Below are 19,794 nucleotides of genomic sequence, written 5' to 3'. Positions count from 1 at the left end.
TTAAATGTTAAGAACCTCCGCAGAATTTCTTTGTCTTCTTCTAACAAGCACCAAGGTAAGATCATGTCCTATTTCATGTAGGAAGCCCCCTATAACAAATAGACGCTGTGTATTCAGATACGGAAACTTCCAAGGGGTGAGAAGACATACTTGATGTTTAAATGTGAAATTACTTAAACATATGGTTTCATTTGAGAAATGTTTGCTAATTATCATAAAAAGGTGCTAGGAATTATGAAAATGAATACTTCTGTAAGACCAATTATAATATGATATGTCTAAATTGCACGGCACAACTTACAACTGGATTGATAAATGTGAATGCAAAGAAAAATGTCTTCTTATATTCTTTGTGTAGGATTAAACATCGTTTTGAACCTTAATAATGTACGGGACTGAATTTACCAACCATTTATGGACATACTATAAACGTTTTATTTAAAATCATATTATCTCGTAACTTGAAAACTAGGACTGCACAACATATTTGACATTGCGCAGTCTTCCCTAATTTACTTAAATACACTTATAGAAAAAGTATGTTAGGCGCTAAAATAATGGAACATGTGGAAACATTAATATCTTTTTACATCATGATTGAGTGAGTGAGTTGGGTTTAACGCCGCTTGTAACAGTATTCCAGCGTAATGTGGAAGGAAAGCCCGAAGTGATGCAGGTCTCAGACGTTTACAACTTCGGTGAAACCCACGAACACGGGTATGGTGCTGACAAACCTAGAAAGATAATCGGGGCGATTCGGGATTCGAACCGACATTCATAGGTTTCTGGCGTGCCGAAGGGACGCAACTCTGCAGAGCAAATCGCGACGTCTAAGACGAATGGGCCTACCGTGCCCCCTATGATGAAGTAAACCTAACTCATTCTCTTAACACCGCTTTGAATGGGTATTCCATGGCGTTTCAGCTTAATGTGGGAGGACTGCTCGAAGTGATGCAGGTCTCCGACGTTTACCACTTTGGTGGAACCCACGAGTCGGGGTATGGTGCTGACAAACCGCTTAGAAATAAAATCGGGGCGAACCGGGATTCGAACCCACAATCATGGGTTTCTGGCGTACCCAAGGGACGTAACTCTGCACAGCGAATCGCGGCGCCTTAGACGCCTGGGCCACCCGTGCCCCATTTTTACATCATGTCTGTGTGGCAATGACGCCCTCCATTCCCAGTTCACTGTTGTATTCGTGGCAACTTTACTACTCCTCCAAATCAAATAATATGGATGTTTGTCCACGTGAATTATGGCGAAATTAAATGAAGAAGATAAAAATTGCAACAATGAGCACAAATGATGGAAAATATCAAGAATAAAAATCGTGAGATGTTGACTTCTACGGATCCTGCAGTTAGAGTTTCTGAGACCTGACCTTTATGTTTCGGGCATCAAATTCTAAAATGTCATAAACTTTATCTTATTCCAGCAACATGAAGGTCCTGTTCATTCTGTCCGCTGTTTTTCTGGCCACGGCCCAGGCCAACATCTTCACCGACATCGGTCAAAATGTGTCCAACGTCTTGAAGACCCTTGGTCAGAGCATCATGCACCAACTGGACACGACTGGAGTTGATCTGCTGAACGCTGGACTGACCGCAGGGAAGACTCTTATATCTCAAGGAGTTCAAGGCAAGTTTAGGTCAAAAACTAGTTTCTAGATTATAGATATTTGTGAGTGAGTGAGTGAGTGAGTTGGGTTTTACGCCGCTTTTAACAGGATTCCAGTTATATCACGGCGTGTCAGCTTAATGTGGGAGGAAAGCCCGAAGTGATGCAGGTCTCAGACGTTTACCACTTCGGTGAAACCCACGAGCACGGGTACGGTGCTGACAAACCTAGAAACATAATCGGGGCGAACCGGGATTCGAACCCACAATCATAGGTTTCTGGCGTGCCCAAGGGACGCAACTCTGCACAGCGAATCGCGGCGCCTTAGACGACTGGGCCACCCGTGCCCCCTAGATATTTGTGACCTTATTTTCCCTTTTTGTGTTTCTATAATAGTACACACGGGAGTAAAATATACGTGAATATTATTCAGTATTGAGACTTTGTGTCGCTTTTCCCATGGTCCTCCCTATACCACATTCAACGCTGAACACACTGATATTTCACCAAGCACAGGACATATATACGTATGTATGATGGTGTATACTCAATACTGAATGTATGAAACGGAATACCAGTGCATAATCAGCCTCAATTATCCGGAACATAATTCTATTGGGTGTAAAACACAAAATAGCGGTTACAATTAAATGAATTGATAAACATTATGCATAGACGTCACATACTAATTATGTAAGACGTCAACGAAAGAGAATAATCAGTCGCGATTATCTGTAGTAAAAAAGCCCATCAAACTCGTGGTCAAACATGTATATGCATGGATCACTGAAAATCAGTAATGACACTTGTGTTTGGGAAGAGGATAAGTATGCCTGCTCTACCGGTAGCAACCACCACTCTCATAATTGGCATACAAATGTGTTACATGATGCTTGAATGTTTACCACTGTGTTATGTTAAATCCTGATCCATGATACCATATGAACATGAATCATATAGAAATTGTAGAGAATCAATGTTGTGTCTTTTAAGCAGGAGAGAATACATTCAAGGATAGTACAGTCTCACTTGAACAATTCTTTATAGCTTTTGTCGACGTCGTTAATTTTGAATAATATCAGTTCCAGGAGCACGTTGCATAACCCCTAAAATCAACATCACTCTATCCCATCCCATCGTAGAGTAAAATAATAATTTGTTGTCTTGGAACTCTAAAGATGTACACGATCATGTCTCTTGAACAGCCAAACAGCTACATGCATGAGGTGTTGATTGATATTACCCCACCATACGTTTTATAACAATCAGGTAACAACTCTTGAAAGTCTTGCCACATATCATTTCAGCGCTTGCTCTGAACACTGCTAATGCCATCGGTTCTTCCGGAACAAGAGATATACAGTGAGTAAGTTAGGTGTAGGTTACCAAAACACTACAATACTCATTGTAACCAATGCAATTCAAAAGCTATATATTTGGAAACAGATTCCATAGAGTGGTCAAACCACACATAACAATCAGACGCATTCAATACACTTTCCCAAAAGTAGCTTAGTTGCTGTTTTCCCAGGGGTAAGTTTCTGTAAAATGGAACTATGCGTTCTAAATATTGACTCATCACTAGTTTGGAATGCAAGTTTAATTCATGTTCCTTCAAGTTTGAGATTATTGCAGTGCATTTGAAGAACCTCGTGAATCTAAACTGTGAAGATTCAAGTATCGACACTGTGTTGTCCAGGTAACTTCCGTCTCATTCCACGGCCTTTGTTTCTGACAGGCTCCCCACCGTGCTCCAGAACATGGAGTCGTCCCTCCACAACGTTGTGGACACTCTGATGGGCGAGATGAAGAACATGTTCGGCTTCCTGGTCAAGGGTCTGCAGGGCGTCGTGGACAAACTGTCCACACTGGAGATCACCCCTGAGGAGGTCATCAGTGAGGTCGACAAGTTTGTCAGTGAGTATTGTACTTGATGACATATTTTTATACGGTACGTAGTAAAGTGCATATGCCATCTCTGTCATCATGTGCATGTTGAATACTGATTGTTTGTGGTTCCAGATACAAATTATATAATTGGAATAAAAATTGCAAATAAAAGCAACAAACCATAAGAGTCCATTGGACGATACCACCTATATCATAAACATGTTTATGAATCACTGTTAGATAGTGACGATACCAAATATTCATGAAAAGGTGGGCATGTCCTGGTCCACAGGTGACACCCATCACAAACACATACAAAGACAAGTCAAGTGTTCACCTGAACAAACATGTACAAGTTACAAGTCAAAATAAGGAATTGCATCAGACATCATCAGACGTTACTAATGCGTTAATTTTGAAAATGTCCTCCTCATGTCTCCTATTTAAGAAATAAACAACGAGTTGGTGTTGCTTATTGTACAATAAAACTATGCAGGGAGAATAAACCATGAGAGGTGCAACTCCGAGAGGTTTATTCCTCCTGCAGTGTTTTATTGTATGATGCACCACGACCACGAGTCGCTTATTTCTAAAATGGCAGGGTTTCACATCAATATATAATGTATTATTGCGTCTCCAGACGCCCACAATCTGGTTGCTGATTCCTTCCTGAAGACCATCAAGGACAAGGCTGAGGAGGTCATCTCCAGCCTCATCAAGAGCAAGAGGAACGCCTTCACAGACTTCTTCGCTGGCATTGGACAGAGTCTGTCGAACACCTTCAAACCAATGGTTGATGGTGTCAAGACTGTACGTGTCTCATCAATCATATTTTAAAACTTGAAAACGACAATGGGGCACAAGGGTCAGATGAACATAATGGGTAGGGGTAAGGGGTGAGGGTAGGGGTAAGCGGTAGGGGTAAGCGTGGAGGGTAGGGGTAAGGGGTGAGGGTAGGGGTAAGGGTGGAGGGTACGGTGGAGGGTAGGGGTAAGGGGTGAGGGTAGGGGTAAGGGTGGAGGGTAGGGTGGAGGGTAGGGGTAAGGGGTGAGGGTAGGGGTAAGGTAGGAGGGTAGGGGTGAGAGTAGGCGTAAGGGGCGAGGGTAGGGGTAAGGGTGGAGGGTAGGGGTAAGGGTGGAGGTAAGGGTTGAGGGTAGGGTGGAGGATAGGGGTAAGGGTGGAGGGTAGGGGTAAGGGTGGAGGGTAGGGGTAAGGGGTGAGGGTAGGGGCGAGGGTAGGGGTAAGGGGTGAGGGTAGGGGCGAGGGTAGGGGTAAGGGGAGAGGGTAGGGGCGAGGGTAGGGGTAAGGGTGGAGGGTAGGGGTAAGGGTGGAGGGTAGGGGTAAGGGTGGAGGGTAGGGGTAAGGGGTGAGGGTAGGGGCGAGGGTAGGGGTAAGGGGAGAGGGTAGGGGCGAGGGTAGGGGTAAGGGTTGAGGGTAGGGTGGAGGATAGGGGTAAGGGTGGAGGGTAGGGGTAAGGGTGGAGGGTAGAGGTAAGGGTGGAGGTAAGGGTTGAGGGTAAGGTTGGAGGGTATGGGTAAGGGGTGAGGGTAGGGGCGAGGGGTGAGGGTAGGGGCGAGGGGTGAGGGTAGGGGCGAGGGTAGGGGTAAGGGGTGAGGGTAGGGGCGAGGGTAGGGGTAAGGGTGGAGGGTAGGGGCGAGGGTAGGCGTAAGGGGTGAGGGTAGGGGCGAGGGTAGGGGTAAGGGGAGAGGGTGGAGGGTAGGGGTAAGGGGCGAGGGTGGAGGGTAGGGGTAAGGGGCGAGGGTAGGGGTAAGGGGCGAGGGTAGGGGTAAGGGGTGAGGGTAATGGAAGGGATAAGAGAATGCATTAAACAAAAGCGACAAAACCCTTTCCATGTTCATAAGCAGAGTCGATTGTAGGATTCCGAATATTTAAACAGTGATGATACCAAGGGTACCCGAATAGCGAATCCTGCCCAATCGGTGGCAGAACATCCTAAATCCGGATACGTATATTCAAATAAAATGACGTGACATTGTGGCTGTGCTTATTCAATCTATTTCTTTGAGTCACTTATGGTTCACTGGTGATGTTACGAGCCTTGCAGGCTTGCCACTCCTGCTGGAACTGCTATCAAGAACGGTAAATGAAACACCCACTGATGACAGATACATGGTATATTATGTATTTGTTCCTTTCCCACAGTTGGCTACCGTTGCTGGATCTGCTATTAAGAACGGAGCCACCAACCTCCTCCAAAAGGCCAAGGACTCCGTCACTCAGCTGGGACAGAAGCTCCAGCCCCACATCGCAAACCTCGGCTCCCAGCTCGGCACCCTCGTCATGCACGGCAGCAACGCCTTGAATGCCATGAAGGCGGCTGGCGGTGACATCCTGCGTACGTACCTCATACAGACAATATCTCACGTACCCCAAACCAGTGTAGCTAAATGTAGCAGTGTAACCAAGTGCAGCTAATGTGTTGGAGTGAATGAGATGTGTGTGTGTCGATTGTGCAACCCTAGGTGGATATTTTGAGCTTTGTCACATGAGCGCATTTTCTTTGATTATTGCTTAAAACTGCACTCATCAATACCGTACTCTTCAACCAAAGACGGAATGGCATGTTCAACTTCAAATACCCGTGAAAATAGCACATTATTAAGTACGAGGTGCATATCATATGTTTTGAGAAATGAATCGGATATGAAAACATTGAACATTAATTCTTCAATATGGCTTAACATTCATCGCAGCAATATTGTATTCAAATTTCGTATTTGTTAATGAAAACGTGGCCTCCAATTGCTAACGTTTCACAGAACAAACTTCATCATTGCTGAATATCATGTATTACTTGGAATTCTATTAAAATGAACCCGGATCTTGACGGATCCGGGGTACAATAGGTCTTCAACAACCCATGCTTGCCGTAAACGACGACTATGCTTGTCGTGAGGGGGCTAACGGGATCGGGTGGTCAGACTCGCTGACTTGGTTGATGCATGTTATCGTATCCCAATTGCGTGGATCGATGCTCATGATATCAATCACTGGATTGTCTGGTCCAGACTCGATTATTTACAGACCGCCGTCATATAACAGGAATATTGCTGAGAGTGGCGTTAAACAACAAACGCAACCAAAAAATCTATTTTTTTAGTTAAAAAAGAATATGGTCTTACCATTTTCGGATTGTTCATACACATTCGTTTAAATGAAATGTCATGATTTGGAAACTCATTGGTTCACTTCCACAGAGCAAACCCTCACCAACATGAAGGAGCCACTTAACAACATCGGCCAGACCGTCGTAAATGCTGGACAAACCGTCGTCGGCCACGTCGCTGGGGCTCTCCTTGGCACCAACACCAACACCGAGACAACCGTTGCACCGTGACCACATTATTAAGGAAATAAAGAAACGAACATCAATCACCCTTTCTATGTTTCAATGGAACAATTACTGTTTTGATGGTTCATATTTACATAAATATGAATAAAAACTTGAGTAAATCAACACATTATAGCCGAGCACTTTTCTACTCCAACGAGTCTCTTCAGGCTACACGCGAAGAGGTTAATTAGATCTGAAAACGCTCGCATATAAAAAGATTAATTTTCTTCATTGTATTTAGTTTTATCTGTACACCGCCTGAGAGTTTAATGTTATAATCTATCCATTACTTTTCATATATTATACTACTTTTTTAACTCATGTGTTATGTGTCAATCTTCAAGGATGTTATCCATGGTCACTTTTGTGTTCTAGTTGCATTGGGGAGAGATTATGTTCGTCAGTAGAGTGCAACGATCATTATCATTTAGGTGTTTCGATCATAATCTACAGGATTAAAAAGGCCAGGTGCGATAACAACTGCAAACGATTCAGTGAAAGGGCTTTAAAGCTGGTGGTATAGACCAAAATACCTCTAAGCTCCTGAGCACCAAAGAATGGTTATCTTGATTTTGATTATTTTGAGTCGGCATTCACGCCTACTCGGGCCAGGAAAGCAGGGTTCAATAACATCATGTAACTTATATTTATGGTCTCAAAAGGAATCATCCTGTCTGGTGTTAAAGACATTCAGGAAAAATATGTGTTTTCTTTGTCGACGAGGTCAGCAAAATAGCATACGTTCGTATGTATTATTATCGCGAATCCTCCAGAATCAAATTTGGAAGATGGCATACGTATACAAGGAGATACAGATCTCAAACAGTCACAAGTGTCAATCTGCATAGAGCGACCTTATCCCGAGTCCTTGCACTAAGACTTTTTTGTACAAGACCCCGTGAATCTGGGTTAGAATAGGACCACAGCTTACTATGCTGTTCGTTGACTGCGTACCCCAACAGCGTGGGTCCTTGCTCGCAATATCGATCACTGGGTTGTCTGGTCAAGACTCGATTTTGTACAGGACGACGTCCTATTGCTGGAATAATGCCGAGTGCGGCGTTGATCAAACAGACAAACAAACAAATATAAAATCTGGAATATTGCTGTTGGCGTCCTTAAACAACAAGCAAACAAAAATTATATAGGTTCGCTCTCCCAAATAGCTTGTTTGTTGTGTAACGGCGCACTCAGCAATATTCCAGCTATATGAAGGCGGCAAGTCTAACCACTCGATCCCGTTAGTCGCCCCTTACGACAAGCATGGGTTGTTGAAGACCAATTCCAACCCGGCTCGTCACGCGGTGCACGTATGGAAACGTAAGTGTCATGTCAAGTTAACCGAGGAGATCCGAGTGCCTAACGTGGCAAGACTTTGGTTGATATAATATATCATTATTTAATGTGGTATCGACTAACATAGTCCATAGGAAAATCCATCACCTGAATATTTTGTTGTACCGTTTACACTTCCCGGGAATTTCGAATCCCGGTTCGCCCCGATTATGTTTCTAGGTTTGTTTGCACCATACCCGTGCTCGTGGGTTTCACCTTAGTGGTAAACGTCTGAGATCTGCATCACTTCGGGCTTTCCTCCAACATTAAGCTGACACGCCATGATATAACTGGAATACTGTTTAAAGCGGCGTTAAACCCAACTCACTCACTCACTTCACGGGAATACTGTGCTAACAACAAGAGGACGCGTGTACCTTTGAACTGGCGCTATATGTTTTTCATGACAGCATATGGCAGGGCAATTTGGATGTAAGCTTATGTCAATAAAACGGTGCAGATAAAATTCAAGTCCATATGACTCTTTCAGATGAGATCCTCTTAAAAATGCACTGATAAGGTCACGTGATTTCAAACTTTAAAAGAACAGTGACCAATCCTTCTTTCAGTTCTACTTTGCAGGGAGCCACCAGGTAGGTCAGCTAAATTGTCTGCAATGATGGAACCCTCTTAAGGGAAACTTTCGAACAAATGCTTCCATCAATGTCACTTCCACTTTTGTAGTGAGAGAGTGAGTGAGTGAGTGAGTGAGTGAGTATGGTTTTACGCCGCTTTTAGCAATATTCCAGCAATATCACGGCGGGGGACACCAGAAATGGGCTTCACACATTGTACCCATGTCGGGAATCGAACCCGGGTCTTCGGCGTGATGAGCGAACGCTTTAACCACTAGGCTACCCGACCGCCCCTCCACTTTTGTAAACGGCATAAGGATTAAAGAAGAGTTGCTGAGAATCAGCCGTATGGTGGTGTCGAATTTCGGAATAACACGAAAGTTTCGATAGTGCAGTGAAAGGTTCAGCGTATGGGAAACGAATTACGACGTTATAGAGAGCTAAGGAAATGGGTGCCGATGACAAACAAATATAAACTTATTAAGAATATAACCAGTAACTTAAGTTGACTTCCGCACAACTGTATCACCTCTTTGGGAAAAATTTTCGAAAGAGAGTTGGAGAACATAAAGGATCTTGAAAGTTTCTACCGAGCCTACAAGAAAGTAACATTAAGTAAATACAAGGTAGTCATGGTGTAAGGATAGTAACGCCACAACAACTGAAGAAGACAAAAGCAAGAGATTGGACTGATCTTGGACATTTAAAAACAATAAGAATAATTAGGAGTAAGTAAGCGCACGTTGTTTGACGCCACAGTAAGTAATATTCCAGCTGTATCATGGCTGTATGTAAATACATCGAATCTGAAAACACCAGCAATGGCCCTTGTCCTGAGAGGGTGCTGTAAGATATATCACCACATTTAGCAATATACTAGAAATATCACTGTGGAGGATGCCAGGAAGGCGTGGCTCATTGGCCATGTCGTGACTCGAACTCTCTTTGGCAATACCAGCAAATCCCTTGACAAATAAGCTTCTCCAGAGCCCGTACATGATGAGGTAGATTGAAGTGTGTACGGGGATGACTATGTCCTATTCAGAGAGGCGGGGAAGAGTTGTTTTTGGATTTTTATAAAATTAATTTGTTCTCATGTGGACATGCTGGATGTTCTGTAAAACTTTAGGTCCACAAATAACCTGCCTGGCTCTTCCTCTCGGCAACAACATAGTCTGTTGCCAGACAAATCACAACCGTTGACAGTCGTAATGAAGGTTGTTACATAGTCAACAATTGTTTGTGTTTTTTAGATGAAACAATCTAGTATTATCGTGTGGCTGAGTACATAGTCGAAATGGTAGGGATAATCTAGTCGAGATTGGCATTGTGTTGCTTCGTTTCACGCCGCACATCATAGGGGCGCAGTACATTTCAACCATATGATGATATGCAGAATTCAAAATTCAAGAGTCCAAACATTACAAAACAAAATTTATACATGACTCTTTTGTATCTGTTTTGTGAACACTTACTTCTTTATGTAAATAGTGAGAGGGATGGGTGTTACTGGTAGCAAAGGGCATGCTTATACTTTTAGGGACTGGTTATTCTCTGTTGTTATATTTAAACTTGTATCAACTTATTTCAGCAACATGAAGGTCCTGTTCATTCTATCCGCTGTTCTTCTGGCTACGGCCCAGGCCAACATCTTCACCGACATCGGTCAAAATTTGGCCAACGTCTTTAAGACCCTTGGTGCGAGCCTCGTAAAACAACTGGACACGACTGGAGTTGACCTTCTGAACGCTGGAATTACCGCAGGGAAGACTCTTATATCTCAAGGAATTCAAGGCATGTATACGTCAAAACAAATCACATTTTACTGTTTAGTTTAGTTTGCTATTTATGTAGAAGACTTTTTGATGCTGTCGGTCCTTGTGTTTTCAGCACGACCAGATGTAAAAAAAAGAACTTAACTACAAATGATTCTTTGCCTTACATCTGATGCTCATGATACCTGTATATCTCTTTATCTCTCAAGTATTTAGTGGTAAGTGTATGAGTATGATTTTACGCCGCTTTTAGAAATTTTCCTGCAATATCACGGCGGGGGACACCAGGAATACGGAAATGGGGGAAATCGAACCCGGGCCTTCGGCGTGACGACCGAACGCTTTAACCACTAGGCTATTCCAGCAGCCCAGTTATGAACAGCAAGACGAGTTAGCCACCTGTTTCCCGTTTGTTTTAGAACATCTGACGTGTATCCCCAATGTTGGACTCAGGTTGGAACAAGACCGTTTTATATCGGGGAGGGGGGGTTAGCCTAGTGGTCAAAGCGTTCGCTCGTCACGCCAAAGACCCGGGTTTGACTCCTCACATGGGTACAATGTGTGAAGCCCATTTCTGGTGTCCCCCAGAATGTATTATTGCTACAATATATTCATTCATTCATTATGTCTGTCATTATCCAGGAGGATATTGAATGAATGCTACGAAAACCTAAAATTTAAATCCTTTTGGATCAATGGAAACCCTAATTACTTTTATTCCCCAGGAAATACAGGATTTGTGTAATGAAAGTACAATTTCTCAATAACGTAGCCATACTGGACACGATTAAGCTTGGTATGAGAAATATTTGTGCTGATAAGCAAGAGGGCGAATCTTGGATTCGAACCGGTGATTAAAGGATTCTGGTAAGATTCAATGTTCAGTGGATTCTGTGAGGTAAGGAATGCAAGTCCCAGATGAAGTTTGAATTAAACGAATCTGTTGCTGAACGAACTTTCTGAGAGAGTCATTATGGTTTAATATAACACCGCTTTCAACGGCATTACACTTTTACCACGCCGTTTCAGCTTAACGTAGAAGGAAATTCTTGGAATGATGCATGGCATAGGCGAATATTACTCTGGTGAAACCACCACAACATGCACCGGTCTCCATTCCTGCACGGCTAAGGGACGCAACGTTATCTACACTGGTACAATTGGCCCCCAACAACCTATGCTGGCTGTAAGAGGCGACTCAATGGGCCGGCTGTGTCTTGGTGGCTTTGTTTATTGAGTGGCATCTTACCCCAAAGACGTCAATCGTTATTCCTATCGACCCCTTGTTTGCCTGGTCAAGACTCGATTATTTACAGATCGCTGCCATATAGCTGGAATATTAAGTGTCGAACAACAAACAAGCAGAACCAACTTCCTTCTTCGTCTTTAAATATATAGTATGGTTCTAACATAAGAACCCAATGATCATTATGATCCATATTGTTCTACACTCCAAGAAACCCTTTGGACCAAACAAAATCGATTATGTCAACATTTTGTCATTCCATATTTTCGTACCTTGTTGGGTACAATTATAAATACAGTTATTGCCACATTTGAACTAACTGTTGGTTAGTTTACAGCAGACTGTCAACCAGGAAAGGGTCATTAGTGAAGGGCATACTACTATATTTGCAGAACAAGATGCACCGTGCTTATAATTATGTGTTTCAATGAGTATGTAGTATATGATGTTTCCTGATCGTTGTTTCAGCTCTTGCACTGAATACTGCAAACGCTCTGAAAGGATCAACTCGAGAGATAAAGTAAGACCTTAGAAATACTGAATGTTGACTTAATGTTGTAATAACATGATTTGGTTTCTTGTATTGATATGAGGTAAATAATTAATAAAGAACATGAACATGTTCCTGTTTGTTCGTACAACTTCTGGTGCATTTAAAGATGTGTTCAACCTCTCCAGTTTGCAAGAATGGGAGATATAGAGTTTATTGATTGGGTTTGTTAGTTGGTTGGTTAAGGAATTACGTCTGTTCATAGTCTGAAAATTACATCAACAAATCTGACTACAATTTCACATGAAATATTAATTTCAATGGACATTTTGGGTCCTAACAAAAAAATGAGAGACTACTCGAGAGACAGAATTCTTTTCTTTTCTTTATTTTACATCTATTGATTATATGGATAATGTACCAGCAATGTTAACTCTTTGAACTCGACATGATATATTGCAATCGGGTCATGGGCAATTGCTAACGCCGAGAGTAAGATACACAATCACACCGATCTTTAATGTAATGGTGCGAGGAGGTACAAATTGAACCCCATGTCCACCCCATGTCCACCCCATGCCTATCCGGGTTAGAACTGATCTTTAGCAAACCCTGCTTGTCGTAGGAGGCTACTAATGGAATTAGGTGGCCAGGCTCACTGATGACTCGTTTATTTACATACAACGGGCATATAACAGGAATATTGCCAAGTATGGCGTTAAACAACAAACAAAACAAAACAAGCAAAGAACCCATTTTCCGTATTCCCGATTTGGTTAACATCTGCAAACCAGCGAGCGACGGGTGCTACCGGTAGGGCAGGACATGCTTACCCTTTTTGCGAACACCTGGTGTCAATCACTGATTTTCAGTGATCCATTCATAAATTTATACGGCTGTTTTGCCTTTTACGCTCAAAAGAATTTGTGTCGGCAGATAATCGAGGCTGGTTACTCGCTGGTGTTTAGATGTTTCCAATCCAGTCCAATGCAAACGATTTCGTTATTGGGTAGTAAACCGACATAGCTCCTTCCAATGCAACATGACACTTAAGGCTCTCTCTCGTCAGGGTTAGATGGAAAGAGGGTTAGGTCCATATTCTGTCAAGCTTTGGCAGAAAGTTGTTTGTTGCAGTAGAACTGCCTTTGAGGAACCCCCAGAAGTATAGTAATGGAGGTTCATTTATCAATATTGTCTTACCCAGATCACTCAACCCCATGTGGTCTTTGTTTCCGACAGGCTCCCTCCCGCGCTCCAGAACGTGGAGTCCTCCCTCCACAACGTTGTGGACACTCTGATGGGCGAGATGAAGAACATCTTTGGCTTCCTGGTCAAGGGTCTGCAGGGCGTCGTGGACAAACTGACCCAGCTGGAAATCACCCCCGAGGAGGTCATCAGTGAGGTCGACAAGCTTGTCAGTGAGTTGATTCCTGGCAATAAGTGTCATCTTTCATATACAACTGTGGAATTATTATGACAACAGCTTCTGTACAAGGTTTTGTTCTCAAAGATGAACAGTTTTATGACGATAAGATGTATATGCAGGTGGATAATTCGCAAATGATAGTCTCATAGTCTCATCACCGATATGTGTTTCATTAGTTCATAAATAATAAAAAACCTTTGTAACGCATGGAGGGGATGTAAGTTCAGCTGAAACAATCACCATGTGGATCATTTCCACACACCTTCGTGACATAACATAATCTTGATTGTAAACCCTCAACCTGACAAGACAAAATAAAGAATTTGCATCACTTATAATTTTGGTCACTGATGCGTCAAATTTGGAAATGTCCTCCACATGTCTACTATAACACTTTTGGAATGGTTCATGGGTATTGGGTATTAGGTATGGTCACCTTGGCAGGGTTACGCAATCAATACATAATGTATTATTGCGTCTCCAGACGTCCACAATCTGGTTGCTGATTCCTTCCTGAAGACCATAAAGGACAAGGCTGAGGAGGTCATCTCCAGCCTCATCAAGAGCAAGAGGAACGCCTTCACAGACTTCTTCGCTGGCATTGGACAGAGTCTGACCAAAACCTTCCAACCAGTGGTTGAAGGTATCAAGACTGTACGTTTCTCCTTAATCATGTTTTGTAACTTGAAAATCGAAATGCGACGCAGGGATCAGATAATCATAATGGGTGAAGGGAGGGGCAATGGAAGGGGGTCGGGGAAGTGAACCTGGCCCACACCTCGCCGTTGTTTGACGGTATCATGAGTATATGTGTCTCCTAAAACGTGGGTTTTAACTTGCAACGATGAAGGGAGTAATGGATGAATGATTGGTGATTGACTTGTAAGAGGTAACGTTGATGAAAACACCAATGACTGTCAAAAATTTAGAGATACCCATTCATGGCTGAATTGTATAAACTATAACGTGCTGCGATATGCGCAACAATGGCTAAGTATATTGAGGCATATTGAGCCATGACGGACCCAATCGATACACTTGAAAGCAATATTATTTTTGGATGCATACGAATTGTACATGACTTCACATAAAAAAAACCGTGATAATGGCTAGTCAGAAATCTTAATGGGCATCGTGAAATTACTCCAGACCGTTTTTCAAATGCTGAAATATTCCAGTGCCTCTCCTACTGAAGACAGATACATGATATATTATGTATTTTTTCCTTTCCCACAGTTGGCTACCGTTGCTGGATCTGCTATTAAGAACGGAGCCACCAGCCTCCTCCAAAAGGCCAAGGACTCCGTCACTCAACTGGGACAGAAGCTCAAGCCCCAAATCACAAACCTCGGCTCCCAGCTCGGCACAATCGTGGCCCACGGCAGCAACGCCTTGAGCGCATTGAAGGCGGCTGGCGGGGACATCCTGCGTACGTACTTCATACAGGCAATATCTCACATGACCCAAACCAACGTACAAAAATGTGTGATGAACTTCAACCAGTATGTGTGTAAGAAGTTGCATGGAACCAAGACGTTGTGTGGAGGATTATGTGTCGATTTGCAGTGAGGTTCTGTGTTGACCAATTGTGCCCCTTGTGATGTTTATGTTGACACTACAGTCCCTGTGGGAGTGGTCGTGTTCATATAACAGCCCCTGTGTGTGAGTGTTGTGTTGTCATTACAGCCCCTGTGTGTGAGTGTTGTGTTGTCAGTACAGTCCCTGTGTGTGAGTGTTGTGTTGTCATTACAGTCCCTGTGTGTGAGTGTTGTGTTGTCAGTACAGCCGCTATGTGTGAGTGTTGTGTTGACATTACAGCCACTGTGTGGGGGGTTGTGATGGGTGTCCATCCTTTGTGTGTAAGAGGTTGTGATGAGTGTCCATCCTTTGTGTGTACGAAGTTGTGATGAGAGTCCATCCTCGGTGTGTAAGAGGTTGTGATGAGTCTCCATCCTCGGTGTGTAAGAGGTAGGGATGAGGGTCCATCCTCGGTGTGGAAGAGGTTGTGATGAGTTTCCAGCCCCTGTGTGTAAAAGTTGTGATGAGAGTCCATCCTCGGTGTGTAAGAGGTTGTGATGAGTGTCCATCGTTTGTGTGTAAGAGGTTGTGATAATTGTCCATCCTATGTGTGTAAGAGTTGTGATGAGTCTCCATCCTCGGTGTGTAAGAGGTTGTGATGAGTGTCCATCCTATGTGTGTAAGAGGTTATGATGAGTGTCCTTCCTCTTTGTGTAAGAGGTTGTGATGAGTGTGTGGCCTTTATTTGGAACAGGACTGATAATAGTGAGTTGTTCTTCTTCAGAGCAAACACTCACCAACTTGAAGGAGCCCCTTAACAACATCGGACAGACCGTCGTAGATGCTGGACAAACCGTCGTCGGTCACGTCGCTGGGGCTCTATTGGGCACCAACACCGATCCTGCCACAACCGTCGCCCCCTCTGGATAGTCCGATATTAGTGATTATTGAATAAATCCTTACCCAAGGACTCTTGACTCATTTCTTTTCATTTGCGTTCTTGATGCCATGAAAACATCATAGACATTCACGCACACACATCTCTGATGCTATATACGTGTAGGGCTGGTGGGGTAAGTCGGTGGTTAAAGCGCCACTCCAAGGCTAAAGGTTCAAAGTATGAAGCCCTTGAATAGTGTCATCAGCTGGATAGTTGCGGGATGGAGTGTAAGACTGTGAGTTCCCTTACTGGTGGTAAGTGATGAACCACTTGCACTCTTATTGTATATACAACATCTTCTTAAAGTGCACCTGACAACGATGGTTCTTATCTGTGAAGAATTGATCTGCAGCAACCCATGCTTATTTGACGAGGCTTGTCTTTAGAGGTGGCTCATCGGATAAGGCGGTCAGGCTTGCTGACTTGGCTGATGCATGTCATCGTGTCCCAGTTGTGTAGGTTGATGCTCATGAAGCCCTCCACTCAATTGTCTGGTCCACATTCGATTATTTATAAAATATATAGCTGGAATATTACGAGTGTGGCGTTAAAACAAACAAACAAAAACTTGGGTGGTCTTATTATATTTGTTACATACATTTGTGACATACAACACGAGCGGAGTCCCTACTCCGACGTCCGCGCTGTCATCACCCTCATACATCAGCTCAGTGCGTACGTCAGCGTCGGTGCTCCCGATGCCTGTTCAAAGACCAGAGCTGCTGTCCAGCTGTGCATACAGAAGCTGGTGACGTAACATGCCGTTCGACCAGGACTTCTGTAAATATATATAGACTGGTGCCGTGGCAATATATACCTGTGTAGATATCAATACCCTCTGTGTGCTTAGATCGGGGGTCACATAACTTGTAAGGACACCGGTATGACCGTTCGCATCATAAGTGTTTACCCCTTAGATCAAGTGTTGCTGCTAAAGATTTCTCCCCTTGGATATCTGTTCAGTGTGTCCTTTGACCTTGGTATACATGTCACTTGTGATGATATAACCAAGAATGATACTATTGATAATCACTGCAACATGGAGTTAAGGCATAAATCACAGTCTTCTGTTGTTGTGAATAGGTACAGCTAAAGTGGATTTCCCCTGTGAGTTGACTGGGACAATACGTTGAGGTCAGGGTTGTCAGACAGGTAGCCATGTACCGTAAACCAATTTAAGAGTATAACAGAAAAGTAGAAATTCAAAATCAAATTAGCGAAGATTTGAAGATATCTCCCACAGAGTACTGGAGGTTACTAAATAACAACATATGTAATGAACAAAATAGCGAGGTCCATTTAAGCACATTTTTCGAAATTTTTGGATTAGCAGTAATGATGAACAAACGGACGAGCAGATGTTCTTTGTTGAAGAGGACATCCCAGGATTACATGATGAGGCTTTAAATTGTGACATCGCAGAGACAGAAGTACTAAAATCCATTAAAGAATTAAAACGTAGAAGGATTCTGGACTAGATCATATCATAAATGAATATTTTATATCTTCAGCTTACAATTATACCATTCTATATTGAATATGGTATTTTCACCACGGGAACACCAGCTGTTTGTTTAATTGGAATGACTGGGCCTATTTACCAGAGAAAGGGTGATTGCACACATGAGTTCAGCTCATAGAATAGATCCATTTCTATTCTTAGTTGCCTAGGGAAACTGTTTACACGTGTAGAAAAACAATAGATTTACTGTATTTCCGAGGAACATAATATTGATTCTCATATACAGGGTCAAAAAGATTCTCCACATCAGATAAGCATTCATCCTGCAAACCTTATTCCAATCTCAAAAGTTTAAGTTAAAGAGGGGCCATGTGTCGCCCAATCGTCTGAGGCGCTGTAATTAGCTGTGCATAGTTGTGTCCCTTGGGCACTCCAGACACCAATGATCGTGAAGTTGAATCCCGGTTCGACCTGATTATCTTACAGTCTGTCAGCACCTTATCCGAGCTCGTGGGTTTCACCAAAGTGGTAAACGTTTGAGACCTGCATCAATTCGGGCTCTCCTCCAACAAAAGCTGACTCACCGTGATATGACTGGAATACTATCAAACGCAGCGTTAAATCCAACTGACTCACCTACTGAAGTAACAGAAATGTTTTTTCCAAGGCGTTTGACAAAATATGGAGGAGGTTTTGACACTTTTGTTCCCTTTTTTTTCCAACACTGTAAACTCATATTATGAATGTTACTCTAGTATTCCTTTGAGAGTGTGTATTACTCATCATGGCTGATGTAAACAAACCAACGGTGACAATGATTAAGAGGGCAAATAAAAGCATTTACCCTCACTGACTAGGCTGCATGAAGTACACATTGAACCGGGTAGCAACCTGGGAATGTAGGGGAAGGCCTGTTTGCAGGTTTGTGCCATGGGAATGGTGACTCTGAAGATATTGGTGTTATCAAGGTTTTAGTACAAGATGTTGGGGCTTCACATTTGAACAGCAACTCGGAGAGATAAGGGAAACGGAAAAGAAAGAGTGAGAAAAAGAGGGTTCGAGAGAGAGAAGTTGCGAGAAAAATAAAACGAGTGAGGGTGAGGGTGGTAAACGTCCTCTTTGTTTCTATCGATGATACAGTTGTCAGTTCCACGCAGACCCACACCAGGGAACAAGTGCAAGAATAGATTCACCTTTGTCCTTTCAACGATTCTATCACGCTGGTCACGGCACGGTCAGATATAATCAACCGTCTTATCTCTGTCTCAGAGAATCATATTTAAAGCCTCGCCATAACATCAACACAACGAGGGGAACCAACTTGCAATGATAATAATAATAATAATAATAATAATAATAATAATAATAATAATAATAATAATAATAATAATATTGCGCCTAATCCAGACGAGAAAGTGCTACACGGAAGACAATAAACATAATTAATGTAACTTTGAAATTGCTTATGAAACAATACACAGTTTTGAAATCTAGTACGGCAGCTTACAAATTGGTAAGTGTTGAGGCTTCCAGAATTTCAAGACTGGGATGGAGCTTCAGCTCAAGAGGGAGTTCCACAGAACTTGAGCAATGTCAGAGGAGAGTAAATATCTGAATTCTTCCCTAGATCGACAGCATTTCAACTTTACCACGAAGGCCTGTAAATAATCGAGTCTGGCAAATCAGTGATTGGCTGGAGGAACAACTATTGACACTGTCGGGGTAAAAAACACTCAGTCAGTCACGTCATAGTTTGTAACGGCATTCATGATCCTTTTTAGATGGCTCTTACGACAGGCGTGGTTTTAGGGGGGCTTTTCTGTCCCTGAAACCAACATTGGTATTACGCAGACTGTGATCGAAACTCCGACCTTCCGCTCTCAGGGCAGATACTCTTTCCACTGGCCATGGGCCACGATTCGAATCCCGACAGAGGAAGTAGCGGGCTAAGTAGCAGAGAACATGATCATCAGATGTTACTGATGCCGAGTCATAATCAGCTGATTGTGAAATAGAAATAGCACCAATGCCCTGTAGGTTGACTTGTATATTTTAAGTCAGCTTAAATTTGAAGGACATATGTCAGATAATGCTTCTAATAACTGTGGGTATCGCGCCAAAAATGACAAAATTTAAAAAAAAATTACAAAATTCAAAATATT

General features: G+C 42.9%; 2 protein-coding genes across 2 annotated transcripts; both read left to right on the top strand.

The window, feature by feature from the left end:
- The first annotated feature begins 32 nt into the window (after nt 1-32).
- On the top strand, nt 33-6,903 carry LOC139447112 (uncharacterized). The gene is made up of 7 exons (XM_071228276.1): nt 33-55; nt 1,439-1,641; nt 2,928-2,982; nt 3,359-3,537; nt 4,151-4,320; nt 5,674-5,866; nt 6,729-6,903. The coding sequence occupies exons 2-7, from the start codon at nt 1,443-1,445 to the stop codon at nt 6,866-6,868; spliced, it is 936 nt and encodes a 311-aa protein (XP_071084377.1). The 5' UTR covers nt 33-55; nt 1,439-1,442; the 3' UTR covers nt 6,869-6,903.
- Nucleotides 6,904-8,714: 1,811 nt separating this feature from the next.
- Nucleotides 8,715-16,200, top strand: LOC139448372 (uncharacterized). The gene is made up of 7 exons (XM_071229911.1): nt 8,715-8,793; nt 10,367-10,569; nt 12,265-12,316; nt 13,526-13,704; nt 14,197-14,366; nt 14,949-15,141; nt 16,015-16,200. The coding sequence occupies exons 2-7, from the start codon at nt 10,371-10,373 to the stop codon at nt 16,158-16,160; spliced, it is 939 nt and encodes a 312-aa protein (XP_071086012.1). The 5' UTR covers nt 8,715-8,793; nt 10,367-10,370; the 3' UTR covers nt 16,161-16,200.
- Nucleotides 16,201-19,794: the final 3,594 nt, after the last annotated feature.

Source organism: Haliotis cracherodii, unplaced genomic scaffold (assembly GCF_022045235.1).
Source record: "Haliotis cracherodii isolate W230 unplaced genomic scaffold, xgHalCrac1.p SCAF_7, whole genome shotgun sequence".
NCBI classification, from domain to species: domain Eukaryota; kingdom Metazoa; phylum Mollusca; class Gastropoda; order Lepetellida; family Haliotidae; genus Haliotis; species Haliotis cracherodii.
Note: the sequence above shows the minus strand (reverse complement) of the source record. Positions and strands in the feature narration are given on the sequence as shown.

Excerpts from the sequence above, each read along its gene's own strand:
- LOC139447112 (XM_071228276.1), top strand. The coding sequence starts at position 1,443 with ATGAAGGTCCTGTTCATTCTGTCCGCTGTTTTTCTGGCCACGGCCCAG. Across the intron at positions 1,642-2,927 it reads TATATCTCAAGGAGTTCAAG|CGCTTGCTCTGAACACTGCT; the intron begins GCAAGTTTAGGT and ends ATATCATTTCAG. Across the intron at positions 2,983-3,358 it reads TCCGGAACAAGAGATATACA|GCTCCCCACCGTGCTCCAGA; the intron begins GTGAGTAAGTTA and ends TGTTTCTGACAG.
- LOC139448372 (XM_071229911.1), top strand. The coding sequence starts at position 10,371 with ATGAAGGTCCTGTTCATTCTATCCGCTGTTCTTCTGGCTACGGCCCAG. Across the intron at positions 14,367-14,948 it reads TGGTTGAAGGTATCAAGACT|TTGGCTACCGTTGCTGGATC; the intron begins GTACGTTTCTCC and ends CCTTTCCCACAG. Across the intron at positions 15,142-16,014 it reads GGCTGGCGGGGACATCCTGC|AGCAAACACTCACCAACTTG; the intron begins GTACGTACTTCA and ends GTTCTTCTTCAG.